The sequence below is a fragment of the Delphinapterus leucas genome, chromosome 5 (assembly GCF_059928025.1).
Source record: "Delphinapterus leucas isolate spDelLeu-1000000601 "Yukka" chromosome 5, BTC_Dleu_Yukka2, whole genome shotgun sequence".
NCBI lineage: Eukaryota > Metazoa > Chordata > Mammalia > Artiodactyla > Monodontidae > Delphinapterus > Delphinapterus leucas.
The window spans coordinates 63,618,350-63,637,752 of NC_143133.1; the positions used below are offsets into that span (position 1 = coordinate 63,618,350).

Consider the following 19,403-nt stretch of genomic DNA (forward strand, 5'->3'; position numbering starts at 1 on the left):
AAAAAAAAAAAATAACCTAAAACCAGTCTCAAATGTCTTCCATATATTGACTACCTCTACAATTAAAACAAAACTTAGATTATTTTCAAAAGTGATAAAAAGAAGAACCTTTACATTCTTCCCCCCATTTTTTTTACCATCAGTTTAATGCTGTGAGCTTGTAGCTTTTTTTTCAGGATGTTAAAAAGGGATATTTAAGTAGTGAATGAGTAAATCATTTATGTCAGCAGAAAATTTTCAGTAATGGTAATTTGTTACTCAAAGGAAGGAGCTAGAGCATAAAGCAGTTTGTCAAACTTAAAATGCATTTCTCAGTACCAAGCACTTTCTATGGGTAACAAAATTTTTTTTAAAAAGGAAAAGAAAAATAAGGAAAAAGAAAGCAGCAGCATTTACTAATGAACATCAGCTTTGATGTTGTCACTGATTTGTTGCTTTTCTTCTAATATGTTCTTAGATTGGTGCTCTCTTCTGTCTCAGATTATTTTGCTGCCATGTTTACTAATGATGTCAGGGAAGCAAGGCAAGAAGAAATAAAAATGGAAGGTGTAGAACCAAATTCACTATGGTCCTTGATTCAGTATGCATATACAGGTAATAAATCTGAAAATATGAATTTAAAACTTCTTAAATGTAAGTTGTATTATTTGATTTCAGATTTCTGCTTTTAATAAAGCCTGCCTTAGCTAACAGTTAATTCTGCTGTTACAATCACCACCCCTGGTGGTATGTATATAGGTTAAAATCTCTATATTAGAACCTTTAAAATGGTTATCATAATTAAGCTATTGAATGATATTTTTAAATATTAATGTAATAATTTGATGAGTTATGTTTTTTAATTATTGCATTTAAAATTTTAGTTATATGTAATAGATATATTACTAATTAAATCATTCTTTAAAAATTCTGGAAACAAGCTATTAATTTTTAAATTTTAGTAGAAGTCACAAAGTGCTAATCGTTTTTTTTCATGTTTAGTACTTTTTTTTCTTTTTGGAATGTCTTAAATCATCTGTGTCTGGAATGCATGTAATGAGCTCTTGTTTAGAATTATTACTGTTAACACCAATTACCTTATAAACTAAAGTTAATATAATTCCATAGTTAATGGAATTTCTTTTTATCATTAAGGCCGCCTTGAATTAAAAGAAGATAATATTGAGTGCCTGTTATCTACAGCTTGCCTTCTTCAGCTTTCACAGGTTGTGGAAGCATGCTGTAAGTTTTTAATGAAACAGCTTCACCCATCCAACTGTCTTGGAATCCGTTCTTTTGCTGATGCTCAAGGTTGTACAGATTTGCATAAAGTGGCTCACAATTATACTATGGTATGTATTTTTTGAAAAGCAGGAAGGTATATGCTCTTTGCTTTATTCCTTATTGTTGCAGGCTTATCTACATGTTGCTGTCTTCCCATGGCTCTGCATATGTCTTGAGGTTCAGGCTCACTGTGTAGTTTGTCATATTTTCATTGAGTTATGAGGAAAAAACGTCAAGTAATATTTCTCCTGGACTTATGAGTCAAGCCTTAAGTTATTATAGCCACTAAGAAGCAGAGCGGTAGCCTAGGACTATTCCATTCAAGATTTTCAGATCTGCTGCTTTTTAAAGCAGGATTTCCCCCCCAGACAGTTTATTTTGTAGTACATGGATGAATTTCAGAATTGTCCACATACTGTTGGAAGTTGGTGATAGTGATTGTAGTGTATTGGTGCAGTATTAGTACAGAAGATAGGAGGATGAAAGGGAGACTTTTTATTAAGGATAAATCTGACTATATGTTAGAAGTGTCTTTAGCTACATAGAAAATATTCTTATTAATTGTAGCAAATTATGTGCTCAAAGTAAAACACAGGGGGTTCTGATTCAGAAGCCTGGAGGATAATGGATATAGATTGATCTAGGACAGCAAGAAAATAAGGGCATGTTGAGGGCATACTGTTGGGACCAGCCTCCACCATCTTAATAGTAGAGGGATTTGGGGAACGGAGGTGTGTGGATTTTTAAGGAATGACCATCTTGCTACACATGGGTCTTCACACTTGGGCAGTGATTGAAATTTTTGCTTTAAATGCTTCATTTAGGGCAATACGGCTTCTGAGAGAAGAAAGAATGTGAACATTCACATACACATATATCATTATCCCTGTTACTGATTTAGTCAACATTTAGGGGATATTTTTTTGTCTATCCTCTCTTCCATCCCCCTTCCTTCCATTGAATTGGTTTGTAGGTGAAGGGATTGAACAGTACTTTAGGAATCTTCTACTAGAGAAATAGAGATTTGGAAAAAATTATAAGAATAGATATTTGTAACTATGAGGAAGATTAATTCTGCTTACTTCATGAGCTTAATGTGAGGATTAAATGAGTTAATAGAAGTTTAGCACTTAAAACAGTGGTTGATACATAGTATACCCAGTCAATAAATGATATCATCATTGTCATCATCATTTAGATTTACTCTGTTCAACACAGTAGTGATCTATGTGAGCGAGCAAAAGCACTCAGGCAAAAGCAGAACCTTTATTCTCCCCATGGTGTAATCGCTTCTTAGAAATGTTTCTTATTTATGATGTCAAAGTGTTTCAAGTGAAAAAATAGAGATTGTGTAGACAGGGCAGTACTGTACAGACCTAGCATCATATTAGCTTAACATCTTTTAAATTAAGTCCTTTGAAATATTTCCCCCCTCAAGCCGTTCTTTTTTTTTTTTTTTTTTTAAGGAGACTGGTACCCTCTTTAAATTTTTGTTTGTTTGTTGTTTTTTGAATTTTTTTATACAGCAGGTTCTTATTACTTATCTATTTTATACATATTAGTGTATATATGTCAATCCCAATCTCCTAATTCATCCTACCACCACCCGCTTTCCCTCCCTGGTGTCCATATTTTTGTTCTCTACATCTCTGTCTCTATTTCTGCCTTGCAAACCAGTTCATCTGTACCATTTTTCTAGATTCCACATATATGTGTTACTATATGATATTTGTTTTTCTCTTTCTGACTTCACTCTGTATGACAGTCTCTAGGTCCATCCACGTCTCCACAAATGACCCAATTTCGTTCCTTTTTATGGCTGAGTAATATTCCATTGTATATATGTACCATTTCTTCTTTATCCATTCATCTGTCGATGGGCATTTAGGTTGCTTCCATGACCTGGCTATTGTAAATAGTGCTGCAATGAACACTGGTGTGTATGTGTCTTTTTTTTTGCGGTATGTGGGCCTCTCACTGTTGTGGCCTCTCCCGTTGCGGAGCACAGGCTCCGGACGCGCAGGCTCAGCAGCCACGGCTCACAGGCCTAGCTGCTCCACGGCATATGGGATCTTCCCGGACTGGGGTGCGAACCCGTGTCCCCTGCATCGGCAGGCAGACTCTCAACCACTGCGCCACCAGGGAAGCCCACATGTGTCTTTTTGAATTATGGTTTTTCTCAGGGTGTATGCCCGGTAGTGGGATAACTTGGTCATATGGTAATTCTTTTTTTAGTTTTTTAAGGAACCTCCATACTGTTCTCCATAGTGGCTGTATCAGTTTACATTCCCACCAAAATTTCAAGTGCAAGAGGGTTCCCTTTTCTCCACACCCTCTCCAGCATTTGTTGTTTGTAGATTTTCTGATGACTCCCATTCTAACCGGTGTGAGGTGATACCTCATTGTAGTTTTGATTTGCATTTCTCTAATAATTAGTGATGTTGAGCAGCTTTTCATGTGCCTCTCGGCCATCTGTATGTCTTCTTTGGAGAAATGTCTATTTAGGTCTTCTGCCCATTTTTGGATTGGGTTGTTTGTTTTTTTAATATTGAGATGCATGAGCTGTTTATATATTTTGGAGATTAATCCATTGACCGTTGATTCATTTGCATATATTTTCTCCCATTCTGAGGGTTGTCTTTTTGTCTTGTTTATAGTTTCCTTTGCCGTTCAAAAGCTTTTAAGTTTCATTAGGTCCCATTTGTTTATTTTTGTTTTTATTTCAATTTCTCTAGAAGGTGGGTCAAAAAAGATCTTGCTGTGAATTATGTCAAAGAGTGTTCTTCCTATGTTTTCCTCTAAGAGTTTTATAGTGTCCAGTCTTACATTTAGGTCTTTAATCCATTTTGAGCTTATTTTTGTGTATGATGTTAGGGAGTGTTCTAATTTCATTCTTTTGCATGTAGCTGTCCAGTTTTCCCAGCACCACTTATTGAAGAGGCTGTCTTTTCTCCATTGTATATCCTTGCCTTCTTTGTCACAGATTAGTTGACCATAGGTGCATGGGTTTATCTCTGGGCTTTCTATCCTGTTCCATTGATCTATGTTTCTGTTTTTGTGCCAGTACCATATTGATTACTATAGCTTTGTAGTGTAGTCTGAAGTCAGGGAGTCTGATTCCTCCAGCTCCATTTTTTTCCCTCAAGACTGCTTTGGCTATTCGGGGTCTTTTGTGTCTCCATACAGGTTTTAAAATTTTTTTGTTCTAGTTCTGTAAAAAATGCCATTGGTAATTTGATAGGGATTGGATTGAATCTGTAGATTGCTTTGGGTAGTAGAGTCATTTTCACAATATTGATTCTTCCAAACCAAGAACATGGTATATGTCTCCATCTGTTTGTGTCATCTTTGATTTCTTTCATCAGTGTCTTGTAATTTTCTGAGTACAGGTCTTTTACTTCCTTAGATAGGTTAATTCCTAGGTATTTTATTCTTTTGTTGCAATAGTGAATGAGATTGTTTCCTTAATTTCTCTTTCTGACCTTTCATTGTTAGTGTATAGGAATGCAAGAGATTTCTGTGCATTAGTTTCATATCCTGCAACTTTACCAAATTCATTGATTAGCTCTAGTAGTTTTCTGGTGGCATCTTTAGGATGATCTATGTATAGTATCATGTCACGTGCAGTGACAGTTTTACTTCGTTTCCGATTAGGATTCCTTTTATTTCTTTTTCTTCTCTGATTGCCGTGGCTAAAACTACCAAAAGTATGTTGAATAATAGTGGTGAGAGTGGGCAACCTTTTCTTGTTCCTGATCTTAGAAGAAATGGTTTCAGTTTTTCACCACTGAGAATGATGTTGACTGTGGTTTTGTCATATACAGCCTTTATTATGTTGAGGTAGGTTCCCTCTATGCCCACTTTCTGGAGAGTTTTTATCATAAATCGGTGTTGAATTTTGTCAGAAGCTTTTTCTGCATCTATTGAGATGATCATATGGTTTTTATTCTTCAACTTGTTAATATGGTGTATCACACTGATTGATTTGCATATATTGAGGAATGCTTGCATCCCTGGGATAAATCCCACTTGATCGTGGTGTATGATCCTTTTAATATGTTGTTGGATTGTTTGCTAGTATTTTGTTGAGGATTTTTGCATCTATATTCATCAGTGATATTTGTAATTTTCTTTTTTTGTAGTATCTTTGTCTGGTTTGGTATCAGGGTGATGGTGGCCTCGTAGAATGAGTTTGGGAGTGTTCCTTCCTCTGCAGTTTTTTGGAAGAGTTTGAGAAGGATAGGTGTTAGCTCTTCTCTAAATGTTTGATAGAATTCACCTGTGAAGCCATCTGGTCCTGGACTTTTGTTTGTTGGAAGATTTTTAATCACAGTTTCAATCTCAGTGCTTGTGATTGGTCTGTTCATATTTTCTATTTCTTCCTGATTCAGTCTTGGCAGGTTGTGCATTTCTAAGAATTTGTCCATTTCTTCCAGGTTGTCCATTTTATTGGCATAGAGTTGCATGTAGGAATCTCTTAGGATGCTTTGTATTTCTGTGGTGTCGGTTGTAACCTCTCCTTTTTCACTTCTAATTTTGTTGATTTGAGTCCCCTCTCTCTTTTTCTTGATGAGTCTGGCTAAAGGTTTATCAATTTTGTTTATCTTAAAGAACCAGCTTTTAGTTTTATTGATCTTTGCTGTTGTTTTGTTTCTATTTTATTTATTTCTGCTCTGATCTTTATGATTTCTTTCCTTCTACTAACTTTGGGTTTGTTTGTTCTTCTTTCTCTAGTTCCTTTAGGTGTAAGGTTAGATTGTTTATTTGAGATTCTTCTTGTTCTTTTGAGGTAGGATTGTGTTGCTGTAAACTTCTGTCTTAGAACTGCTTTTGCTGCATCCCATAGGTTTGGGTTTGTCATGTTTTCTTTGTCATTTGTCTCTAGGTATTTTTTGACTTTGTCTTTGATTTCTTCAGTGATTTCTTGGTTATTTAGTAACGTATTGTTTAGCTTCCATGTGTTTGTGCTTTTTACGTTTTTTTCCTGGTGATTTGTTTTTAATCTCCTAGCGTTCTGGTTGGAAAAGATGCTTGATATGATTTTAGTTTTTTTAAATTTACCGAGGCTTGTTTATGACCCAAGATGTGATCTATCCTGGAGAATGTTCCGTGTGCACTTGAGAAGAAAGTGTAATCTGCTGTTTCTGGATGGAATGTCCTACAAGTACCTTATCTATCTGGTCTGTTGTGTCATTTAAAGCTTTTGTTTCCTTATTAGTTTTCTGTCTGGATGATCTGTCCATTGGTGTAAGTGAGGTGTTAAAGTCCCCCAGTATTATTGTGTTACTGTCTATTTCCCCTTTTATAGCTGTTAGCTATTGCGTTATGTATTGAGGTGCTCCTATGTTGGGTGCATATATATTTATAATTGTTATATCTTCTTCTTGAATTGATCCCTTGATCATTATGTAGGTCCTTCCTTGTCTCTTGTCACATTCTTTATTTTAAAGTCTATTTTATCTGATATGAGTATTGCTACTCCAGCTTTCTTTTGATTTCCATTTGCATAGAATATCTTTTTCCATCCCCTCACTTTCAGTCTGTATGTGTCTGAAGTGGGTCTCTTGTAGACAGCATATATATGGGTCTCTTTTTGTATCCAATCAGCAAGCCTGTGTCTTTTGGTTGGAGCATTTAATCCATTCACATTTAAGGTAATTATCTGTATGTATGTTCCTATGACCATTTTCTTGTTTGGGGTTTGTTTTTGTAGGTCCTTTTCTTCTCTGTGTTTCCCACTTAGAGAAGTTCCTCTAGCATTTGTTGTAGAGCTGGTTTGGTGGTGCTGAATTCTCTTAGCTTTTTTTTTTTTTTTTTTTTTTTTTTTTTTGCGGTACGTGGGCCTCTCACTGTTGTGGCCTATCCTGTTGCGGAGCACAGGCTCCGGACGTGCATGCTCAACGGCCATGGCTCACGGGCCCAGCCGCTCCGCGGCATGTGGGATCTTCCCGGACCAGGGCACGAACCCATGTCCCCTGCATCGGCAGGCAGACTCTCAACCACTGCACCACCAGGGAAGCCCTCTCTTAGCTTTTGCTTGTCTGTAAAGGTTTTGATTTCTCTGTTGATTCTGAATGAGATACTTGCTGCGTAGAGTAATCTTGGTTGTAGTTTCTTCCCTTTCATCACTTGAAGTATATCATGCCACTCCCTTCTAGCTTGTAGAGTTTCTGCTGAGAAATCAGCTGTTAACCTTATGGGAGCTCCCCTGTATGTTATTTGTTGTTTTTCCCTTGCTGCTTTCAATAATTTTTCTTTGTCTTTAATTTCTGTCAGTTTGGTTACTATGTGTCTCGGCGTGTTTCCTCTTGGGTTTATCCTGCCTGGGACTCTCTGCACTTCCTGGACTTGGGTGGCTATTTCCGTTCCCATGTTAGGGAAGTTTTCGACTATAATCTCTTCAGATATTTTCTCTGGTCCTTTCTCTCTCTCTTCTCCTTCTGGGACCCCTATAATGCAAATGTTGGTGTATTTAATGTTGTCCCAGAGGTCTCTTGGGCTGTCTTCATTTCTTTTCATTCTTTTCTCTTTATTCAGTTCTGCGGCAGTGAATTCCACCATTCTGTGTTCCAGGTCACTTATCTGTTCTTCTGCCTCAGTTATTCTGCTATTGGTTCCTTCTAGTGTATTTTTCATGTCAGTTATTGTATTGTTCATTTGTGTTTGTTTGTTCTTTAATTCTTCTAGGTGTTTGTTCTTTAATTCTTCTAGGTCTTTGTTAAACATTTCTTGCATCTTCTCCATCTTTGCCTCCATTCTTTTTTCGAGGTCCTGGATCATCTTCACTATCATTATTCTGAATTCTTTTTCTGGAAGGTTGCCTATCTTCACTTCTTTTAGTTGTTTTTCTGGGTTTTTTTCTTGTTCCTTCATCTGGTACATAGTCCTCTGCCTTTTCATTTTGTCTGTTTTTCTGTGAATGTTGTTTTCGTTCCACAGGCTGCAAGATTGGAGTTCTTCTTGCTTCTGCTGTCTGCCCTCTGGTGGTTGAAGTTATCTTCCCCCCCCCCAGTCTTTATTCTTCCCTGTAAATTTCTTAGTTTAACTTTTATAGCTCAGGTTCAAATTTTTTTTCAAATAAGATAAATATAAATAAAATAAAGGTGGATTTTTTTCCTTTGTAATTATTACATAATTTACGTAATATTTCTTACCTAAGAAGGAGTTTTATTCACATGCAAACATTTGTATGCATTTAGGCCATTGCTGTTCTTTACAGTAGAGGCACAGTTGCTCCTTTAAGGCTTAGATATAAATTAAATTTAAATTAGCTCGATGTTTATAAAGCTATTTTCATAGCCAGTTAGTTGTAGTTTTTTTCTCCCCAAGGCCATTATTTAACATTATTCAGTTTCAGCAGAGACATGAAATTGAATTCTAATAACAATAAGTAATTTAGAGGCAGGTTGTGTGATTTGAGTTGTTGCTGTGGGAACTGAATCAAAATGTATAGCAAAATTCAGTCTTCAATTTAAATAAATCCCTCAGTTATTTCATGTGCTTGAAAACTATTCCAAAGGAGGAAAGAGCATAATGCTAGCAAGTGTTTGGTAGCATGATAGCTGTTTGTATCGTAAAATGGATTTAAAATATGAAGTAAGCACAATGCCACAGAGTGAAATCAACTGTCAAAATTAGCAAATAGTGCACATACTTGGGATGTTCACTCATCCTGCACGAATACAAATAGAAAAGGATGAAAAGTTCCTTCTTGTAATCCTGAAATCTGGAAACTTTTGTTCTTGTTCTGACTGCCACTGAACGTGACCTGGAAGACATCATGTAACCTCTACAAAAAAAAATCTTAAGACTGGTTATGTCATTACAAATATTGAATGTCACTGTGGATTGATAAAATAAATACAAACATTTGATTTTACAATTTTAAATTTTGTTTCTTGTTCTAGAAAACCTGTAAAAAAACATTGAATTTTGCTAAAGTACTTGCTTCAAAACCAAATTAATACTTTTGAAAAGCACTTTATGTTTAACCTTCAGTTCAGTAGTATTTCTGTAAGGTATTGAAAAACTCAATTTTCACTTAATACAAATTATACCAGAATGGCATGGGCATTGTTCTGAAATAGATATATCAACAAATAAACTATTAATTAAATGAATATTTATATAATCTTTTTCTCATTGATAAAATGAAATTAATTCCATTTGAAAGTATGGCAAGTGTTGTATAACTGCTGACAGTGCTATACACTATACTTTTGAACAATTAGAAATGTATATTATTTTGATTTCTTCAGAATCTCATCTAACATTATATAATAAATATCTTTCCATTTATCTATGTGGTCTTTGTCCCTAAAATTGTTAATGCCTGAAAAATAGCCAATTGAGTTACAACCCCCTAGAGCTGGACATTTAAGCTATTTCCCATTTTTTTTACTATTATAAATAATAATACAAAGAAGCACCATTAGAGAAGCATCAGCTTTTTCTTCCCCCTCTTGTGAATTATTTACTAAGGATTAAACTACTTGTGGTATAACTACGAGTTGAGAGCTTCAACATTTTTATAGCTCTTGCTGTGTGTTACCAAATCATTTTATAATGTCGCTATACAATTGAGTAGTACAATTTGCTTGAAGCCATTCCAGCCCTGAGGTTTTGTTAAAATATATTTCTGAAAAATGATAATCAGTCATATTAAAATAGATTCATTTGGGCATCTTTAACAAATCATGATGAATTGAGGCAATTGAATGTAGTTAATTATTCATGTATGGTTTTCCTCTTAAGAATTTCTTGGAAAGGAGTGAAATGTCAACCCAAGATATATCTTAGATCAGTACCTAACTTGGGTTACTGGATGCTATATGGAAAATACAATTCTCATCTTAATATAGAAGATAATTGTTGATAGTCCTTATCTCTAGCTCTAATTTAAGTATCTTGAGCTATTTTTAAATAGCTCTGATTTAAACAGCCTTAGCTTTTTTTATTAAAACTGTATGCTGAGACAGCCATAGTACGTTAAGAAGCATAAGAAAAACATTAAGGGACAATACTTGTAGCATTTGCGTTTGTATTATAACTGTGTAAGCAGCCCATGCATTAAGACTTGTAACCTTTTACAACAGAAGACTATTTCTTTTCTCTTTAGATTGTTTAGCATAATAGCCTAGTAAAAGTTATCTAAGGGTATTTTTATCTTCCATTTCAAATTATAAAGAGGCTGATTCTAGAATGTAGCCAGAACTGAGTCATCTTCGGTCTAAGGCCCTGGAGTCCCAGTGTACTGTAGGTCAGCATTTTTGTTTTGGCTGTTTTTCCTATGAGACCAAAAGAACTTTGTACATAAATCAGGTAAGAAGAGATTAAAGTTTTCAAATCAGACCTAAAATCCTTGGTGGTCTTATAAATAATATTAAAATACTTTTAAAGGCCAGTTTGGCTCATGGATAGCTCTAAGGACACATTCTCTTCCCAGGCAGTCTGAGAAGACTTCCGTGGTTCAGAATGGTCTTGGGAAATTTAGCCACCCTAGAGGCCATTTCTGGGTAAGAGAAATAACTTCATTCTCACCCAGGTATATCGCTCCCCTCTTGGCCAAAATCTTCTGCACCACAAATCTAAACTCACTTTTGATGTTAATCATACAAAGTGTCTATGTCATTTTTTTCTATCTTCCTTTGAAAGACTTGCCAAAACTATTCCCTAACTTGAGCAAAGCAATGCCTAAAAATCCCAAATTTATTTTTTAATTGTAATAAATGATACAAAGCTTTAATTCTACTTACATAGAAATAAGAATTTCAACAACATAATTACAGTTTAAATGTTATTTTCTTCTGTGTTTTTTCCCTTGCACGCAATAATACATTGTAAGGAAGGGCTGAAGTATAAACTGTGTTTTGGCATCTAATTAAAAAATGTTTAGTTTCTTTTAAACTGTGATGGACAGAAGAAACAATATCAATTATATGCTCTTTTTCCCTCTAGGAACATTTCATGGAAGTAATTCGAAACCAGGAATTTGTGTTATTACCAGCCAGTGAAATTGCAAAGCTCTTGGCCAGTGATGACATGAACATTCCTAGTGAGGAGACAATATTGAATGCACTTCTTACTTGGGTCCGTCATGATTTGGAAGAGAGACGGAAAGATCTCAGTAAACTTTTGGCTTATATTAGGCTACCTCTCCTTGCGCCACAGGTAAACTATTTTTGATTATTTAAAATCAATGTCATAATTTCAACAACAGTAGTTGCTGCAACTTTGAGTAGTCAGCCTTCCACATCTGTGGGCTCCACATCTCAATTTCAGCGAAGTGTAGATTGAAAATATTTTTTTAAAAATTCCAGAAAATTCCAAAATGCAAAACTTGAAGCTGTCCTGTACCAGCAACTATTACATAACATTTACGTTGCATTTACAACTATTTACATAGCATTTGCATTGTATTTGGTATTGTAGGTAATCCAGAGATGATTTAAAGTATACAGGAGACTGTGTAGATGTTATCTGCAAATACTACATATTTGAGGTGAAATGTTGTATCCACACAAATCCTGGAACCAACCCCCTGTCCCCAGAATACTGAGGGACTACTGTATTCACTTTATGCTAATTACATTAATATGAGCTTATCTATTAATTACATTAATATGAGCTTATTTATTCTATTCAATATGGTTATTTTATATATATCCCTATGAAATGTTAAGGTGAAAAGATAGCAAAAATAAAATTCTGTTTGTTTTCAACCCAGAAGGTCTATCTAAATTGCATCCATTAAGTAACATTGTTGCTTTGAGGTTAGTAATTTTATTTGACTCAGCTGCAGACCTATCCTAGCAACTGCAGACCTATCCTAGCAACTGAAGAATTAATAAAGCTGCTAATGAAAGAAACACTGGACTCTAGGAACCAGAAAATTTAGATTAATTCATTTGCCACACATTTATTAAGTATCCACTAAATGCTGGATTCTGATGGTATATAAATTAATAACATGTTAATAGTTCTGGCTCTGACATCCTAAAACTCTGTGACTTGGCAAATTCACTTACCTCGGTTTCTTCATCTGTCAAGTGGAGATAACATCCTTTCTATCTCACAGGATTTTAATGAGGATCAGAAAAGTGCTCTGTGAAATAAAATGTGTTATAAATAATATTAGTATAATTATTACCATTATTTTAGAATTGAGATATCTAGTTGGTATATTCAAAGCAATCAGTAACGTATTTACATGCATAGTTTCCCCTTTTTACAGTTTCAGCTGGAATATACAAAAATTTCCTCTGCATACTTTGCTACTTATTTTGAGGCCTTAAATAGAGTCCTTGAAAGTAAAGAAAGAATGAGTTGTTACTGCTTGAGATCAGATTTTTTGTTGTTATTGTTTAAAGTGCCATGAGTTTAATTTTATTTGTATTTATCTTGAGCATTATATATTATTTCCATCTGTTGTGAGCAAAAGTTACTGTTTGTTCTCTACCTTATAGAAACAAAAATCAGTGCTGCTGCTTTATAAGAAAGACCTCTCTTCACAGATAGAATATTGTTTGAATTCATAGGAGTGAAACTACACGAACTGGTGACAATTCAGGAACAATAACATCATAAAACATTTCTCTTAAAATCAGATTTAAAGATGAGAGGACTATTTTTGCTGATATACAACAGAATTTTTTTCTTATCCTTTTCTAAATGAAAGAAAATAAAATCTGAAAAATCCTAGTGGACTTTGAAAAGAATCTGTGCAATTAAGTAACCTGACAATTTACTTCAGTCCTGTAGCTTCAAATGTTTATGATGCTATATTTGCATGACTCTAAGAGATCTTTAAAATTTCTTTTATCCAGGATACTGCTGATAATCATAGCCATAAGATCTTAGAGTTGAAAGGCACTTTGGAGAACATTTAGTCTAACACCTGTTGTACAAATGAAGTAACAGACCAAAAAAGTAAAACCATATGCGCAAAATCGCAAAGTGATTGCATAAATCCCTTCTGCGTTGTAGTTTTCTTTGGCTTTGTTACTTGGCTAACATATATTAGAGTTATGAGACAGAGGTAGGACTTGAACCCAAATAAAGTTCTATGCCTTTTCCACTGAACTATTCTGCCTTTTGAATGTACTTTGTGTAAATTTGCGAGGTGGGGGGAGGGACATCAGGTGGAGGAAGAAATAGATTAAAAAATAAATCAGGGCTTCTCTGGTGGCGCAGTGGTTGAGAGTCCGCCTGCCGATGCAGGGGACACGGGTTCGTGCCCCGGTCCGGGAAGATCCCACATGTTGCGGAGCGTCTGGGCCCGTAAGCCATGGCCGCTGAGCCTGCGCGTCCGGAGCCTGTGCTTCGCAACGGGAGAGGCCACAACAGTGAGAGGCCCGCATACCACAAAAAAATAAATAAATAAATAAATAAAAAATAAATCAGTAATTACAATATAATGAGATGAAGGCTGTGATCTATACGTAAACACGGTATTATGAAAATAATTGGAGTGGCCCACCCAGACCGATGGTGGGGAAGCTAGGAGAACCTCTGAAGTGTCAGTCAGTTTGCAGGCTGAGTTCACCACCCAAAAGAATGGGCATGATAGCCCAAGGAAGAAGGGGTTCTAGTTATAGAGCCATGAGCACATATATCGTGTTCTGGAATTTGAAGATAGCTTGCATGGCTAGAGTACAGAAATAAAAGGGCAATGTTGAGAGATGAGTCTGGAGAGGTAAACAGACCGGATCGTGAAGGAACTCAGTCATGCCAAGGTGTTTGAATTTTATCCTAAAAGCAGTGAGGAAGCACTAAAGGGTTTTAAGTAGGGAATGGCATAATTATCCTTTTAGTTTAGAAAGATCCTATAACTGCATTGCAGAGAATGGATTGGAGGAGTCAAAGTAGAAATACACTAGGAAGGCTATTGGATTCAGACCAGTGAATTAATCACTTTCTGGAAGTGGAGGTAGAGAAATTAATTACCAGAATCAAGAGCTATTTAGAAGGTAGAATTGATGCAACTTAATGACCAACTGAATGGTGTGGGGTAAAAAAGAAAAAAAAAGAAGGGTCCAGAATAATTCTGATTTGTGCAACTAGGTTGATGAAGGTGCTGTTGATTAAGACAGAATACAGGATGAAGAGCTGATTTTGAAGGTGGGGAAGAAAGTAGAAGAACCATGTTCCCAGAGCTTCTTGACACCTTGAATCCTCTTAGAGTCTAAGAAGTTTTGAAAACTACTTATTTATGTTGTTGAAGCCAAGGGGAAGAGAGTGACACTGATCAAAGAGAACATGAGGGTACTAGGGGTGGAACCCTAAGAATTACTAATATTTAGTGGTAGTCCCAAAGCTGCCTAAATACCTGTAGTTCCATTAAAAAGAGATTGCAAGTTCTAGAAGGAGGAAATTTTTTTTGCAGGGGGGCTGCTTTGGGTCTCCTTTGCCACGTGGGCTTTCTTTAGTTGCGGCGAGAGGGGGCTACTTTTCGTTGCAGTGCATGGGCTTCTCATTGCGGTGGCTTCTGTTGTTGCAGAGCACGGGCTCTAGGCCCGCAGGCTTCAGTAGTTGTGGCTCGCGGGCTCTAGAGCGCAGGCTCAGTAGTTGTGACGCACGGGCTTAGTTGCTCCGTGGCATGTGGGATTTTCCCAGACCAGGGATCGAACCCGTGTCCCCTGAATTGACAGGTGGATTCTTAACCACTGCACCACCAGGGAAGGAGGAAATTTTAACATCATCAGATGCTACAGAGAAGACAGATAAGGATGGAAAAACCACTGGATTAGCCCAATGGTTCTCAAAGTGTGATCCCCAACTATAGGATCAGCACCACATGGGTAATTGTTTAAAATGAAAATTATTAGGCCCCCAGTCTACACCTACTGAATCTGAAACTCTGGGGGTGGTTATTAAAACACAAGCCAGCTGTGTTTTAATAAGCCCTCAGGTGCATCTGATGCCCACTCAAGTTTGAGAACCACTGTCTTAGCTTGATGAGTAGCTGTGATGGAAGCCACATTGCTCTGTATAATTTAAACAAGTTAATAACACCTCTTGGAGCACTGTTTTTCTTTTCTGCAGTGGTAATACTCTGTTGCACCATTATGGCATTTAGAGATACTAGCAGGGTTTTTTTTTCTCCCTTGCTAAAAGTAAAGGGCAAGTTTGCAGACTTAGAGTTGTCAAGTGATGAAGTATTGAAGTAGACTCTGAAATCATCAAGAAAATGTTGGATTGTATTCTGAATGTTTTATTTTAAAAGATAGGAAAAGGATGAAGTTGCTAAGATCTTAAAAGTTCTCATCACACACCAGAAAATTGTAACTCTGTGGGGGTGGATGTTAACTAGACTTATTGTGGTGATCATTTTCATATATATATATATATATATATATCTCAAATCATTATGTTGTACACGTGAAACTAATATGTTCTCTGTCAATTATATTTCAATAAAAAACAAAAGTGAAAAATGAAAACAAAAGAAGTCTAGTGCCTATCAAATAAATGACTAATTTTTTAATTGACATTAGATCCAGTTACCTAATGAATTTACTTTTGTGAAATAATTCCTTTTTCAATGAGGTTTTACCCTACTCCGTTGATAAGAAACATTCTATTTACCCTAACTAGAAAGAGTTCAACTGACATATAGTAATTTTATTGTAGTGTCTCCTTAAAATGATATAGGAAATCATATATATCATTGTAATCCTCATCCAAATGATCATTTTAGTGTGGCTTTTTTTTTTAAACTCTGAGTAATCCAGAAGACAAGTGTGTGTGTAGTTTTATTTTACCTTCGAAAGCATTTCAGACTTTTCTGTTTGATCCCATTTTAAATAATGTGTATAGAAATACAGCTGGCCCTCGAACAGCATGGGGATTAATCTGTGTATAACGTATAACCTCCATATCTGAGGTTCCTCTATATCTGTGGATTCAACCAGTGGACTGTGTAATACCGTGGTATTTACTACTGAAAAATATCTGTGTGTAAGTGGACCTGTGTGTTTTGTATCCACGTTGTTCAAGGGTCAACTGCATTAGGACATTATTTTAAAGATTTTGGCACCTAAATTCTTAATGTTCCCAATGGTTACCCTGTATTACAAGTGTCTTGGTCTCCACTATTCTGTTCTCAATTCTCATTATTGTTTTTTACTAAAATTCAGAAATATAAAACGAGTCAGTATTTATATTTAGTATTTTATTTTACAAGTTTTGTAAAAACTTTTTTTGCAAGTTTGTAAAAAAAAACTTTTAAAGGCTGTAGAGTTCATAAATCATTCACATTCTGTTTTTCACTCTTAGTAGTAGTTGAAGGGACAGTTTTAGTGAAATAGTCATATAGTGAACAAGTATGTGAGTGAAGATAAAAATTTACAAATGGAAAATGTTTCTTCTATTTTCTAAATGTTTCCATTTTAATAATTTGCCATTCTTTTATGGCAGAGAAGGTACATAGTATTCACCTAAAATGAAGAGTATATGAGAGTCTGTATTTTGTAGTGCTTTATCAGTGCCTTCTGAATGATTTTCCAAATGATATCTGGTACCTTCTATTTGATTAATCTGATACTTAGATTAATGGATTCATATTTTCTTCCATTATTTTCATCTCTCTACTTAAATATAATTAATTCCATTTGTTCAAAAATTATAATGTCAGCATGCTAAGAAATATATTTTGCTTCATATTGCAGTAACTATTGAGTCTTACAAGACTTTACTTTCTATAATTTTTTCACATTTATTTTTTTTTCAAAGGACTAAAGCAATTATATATAACCAAAGTAATATAAACACTAAGATGAATCTAAATGAACCAACTCAATGCATATTCATTAATGGCTTCTCTAGCAAGTATAACTGTATTTTGTGTGCACAGAATAATATAGAATAATTAATACCAGAATTTATACTCTGGCTTAGGTCCTGAGACTTAGGTCTTAATTTGGCTTTTTTGCCTTTAGCATGCCGTTCTCAGTTTCCAAATGCCACAAACTATTTTACAGTGACTTTTGTTAGAGACTCTTCCTTCTCTTCCATTATCAAAATATGAACATACTCTCAACATCATTAGCCATTAAGGCGATGCAAAGTAAAACTGCATTTCCCACCCACTCAAGTGGCTAAAAAGAGAAGATAGTAATAATTGTTGGTGAGAATGTGGAGAAACAGGAACCCTCATAGATTGCTGGTGTGAATATAAATAGTGCAGCCACCTTGGAAAACAGTTTGACACTTTCTTAAAAAGTTAACATAAGTTTATGACATGACCCAGCAATTCTACTCCTAGGTATATACCCAAGAGAAATGAAAACATATATCCACATAAAGACTTGCACACAAATGTTCTTAGCAGCTTTATTCCTAATAGCCCAAAACTGGAAACAATATAAGTGTCCATCAACTGGTGAATGGATAGACAAAATGTGATGTAGCCATACAATGAATTATTATTCAACAGTAAAAAGAAATGAAGTAGTGATACATGCTACACATTGATTAACCTCAAAAACATGCTAAATGAAAAAAGCAAGATACAAGAGACCACATATTGTATGATTCTCTTTATACGAAACATCTAAGGGCAAATCTACAGAGACAGATTAGTGCTTGGAAGAGGAGATAGGAACAGAGATTAACAGTAAACAGACATGCGGGATCTAATCAGGGTAATGAAAATGTTCCAAAACTGTTTTATGATAATGGTTGCGCAACGTGGTAAATTTACTGAAAATCATTGAATTGTATACTTGAAATGGTGAATTATAAAATATATAAAGTATACCTTATATTATCAAATACAATCCTACAGTGTATCAAAAGGATGATACACTATGACCAGGAAGGTCTTTTTCTAGGAATACAAGAATGGTTGAGTATTAGGAAATCTGTCAAGGTAATTATATCAGTAACTTCAAGGAGAAAAAGCCATATGATCATATTAATAGATGTATAAAAGATACTGGAAAAAATTAGCAACCATTCTTAATTTTAAAACTCTAAAGTAAAATAGGGAGAGAAGAAAACAACCTATCTATAATAAAGATGGATTACTAAATGCTATAGTAACTATTATCTTAAATAGTGAAACACTAAAAACATATCAATTTAAACCAGAAAAATGGATACTCTGTATCACCGTAATTATTTAACATTGCTTTGAAGGTTTTAGCAACTACCATAATAAAATAAAAATGAAATAATTGGCATACATATTAGAAAAAGATGTAACTATCCCTATTTGGTGATTATTATGATTACATGCCTAATAGCTAGAGTTTGATAAGGGAATGTGGTAAAGTTGTAGGTTATGATACAAGTATACAATGACAAAAGATATGTAAAGTGGAAATTCAAAATCTATTTCCAATAGCAATAAAAATTTTAAAAATATATTTAATATATTAATACATTTAATATAAAATTAGCATATTTAATTTAAAAAGGCATAATAGTACCTATATAAAGAAAGCTATAAACAGTGGAAAGGCATCTTGAACAAAAAGACTTAGCATCATAAAAATGTAAATTCTCCCAAAATTAATAAATTGAATGCAGTTCATATTAGAATGCCAACAGGATCAAGATGGCAAAGGGGAATTAGATAAATCTGTCTTAAGTTTATATGGAAAGTAAAGACTCAAGAATAGTCAAGGGCTTCCCTGGTGGCGCAGTGATTGAGAGTCTGCCTGCCGATGCAGGGGACACGGGTTCGTGCCCCGGTCCGGGAAGATCCCACATGCCGCGGAGCGGCTGGGCCCGTGAGCCATGGCCGCTGAACCTGCGCGTCCGGAACCTGTGCTCCGCAACGGGAGAGGCCACAACAGTCAGAGGCCTGCGTACCGCAAAAAAAAAAAAAAAAAAGGCCAAGAAAACTGTGAAAATGAATAGTGAGGGTAGATTTATATCATATAAGCAGGAAATGCCATAAAGATGCTCTAATAAAATATAGTATTAGAAAAGGAATAGACAAATAGATTAGAGGATTAAAGAGCAGATCTCATATATCCTGAGACTATTTATGACCAAAGTTCAATTCAGTTGGAAATGGAGGGAATTATTTAGTAAGTGGTGCCGGTACAGAACTAGCTATTCATTTGGAAGAAAAAATATTTCTCAACTCATCTTCTGTTTAAAAATTAATTTCATATGGCTCAATATCCTAA

The 19,403-nt window shown here is 35.2% G+C and overlaps 1 protein-coding gene across 5 annotated transcripts in view; it reads left to right on the forward strand.

Moving 5' to 3' along the window:
* Positions 1–19,403, forward strand: part of KLHL5 (kelch like family member 5) — a 74,338-nt gene that overhangs the window by 34,346 nt on the left and 20,589 nt on the right. For all 5 annotated transcript variants that reach the window (XM_022565897.3, XM_022565876.2, XM_022565886.2 and 2 more), the window contains 3 exons: positions 458–594; positions 1,135–1,331; positions 11,221–11,433. In XM_022565897.3, the coding sequence (XP_022421605.1) occupies positions 458–594; positions 1,135–1,331; positions 11,221–11,433 (547 nt within the window). The remainder of the gene's footprint in view (positions 1–457; positions 595–1,134; positions 1,332–11,220; positions 11,434–19,403) is intronic.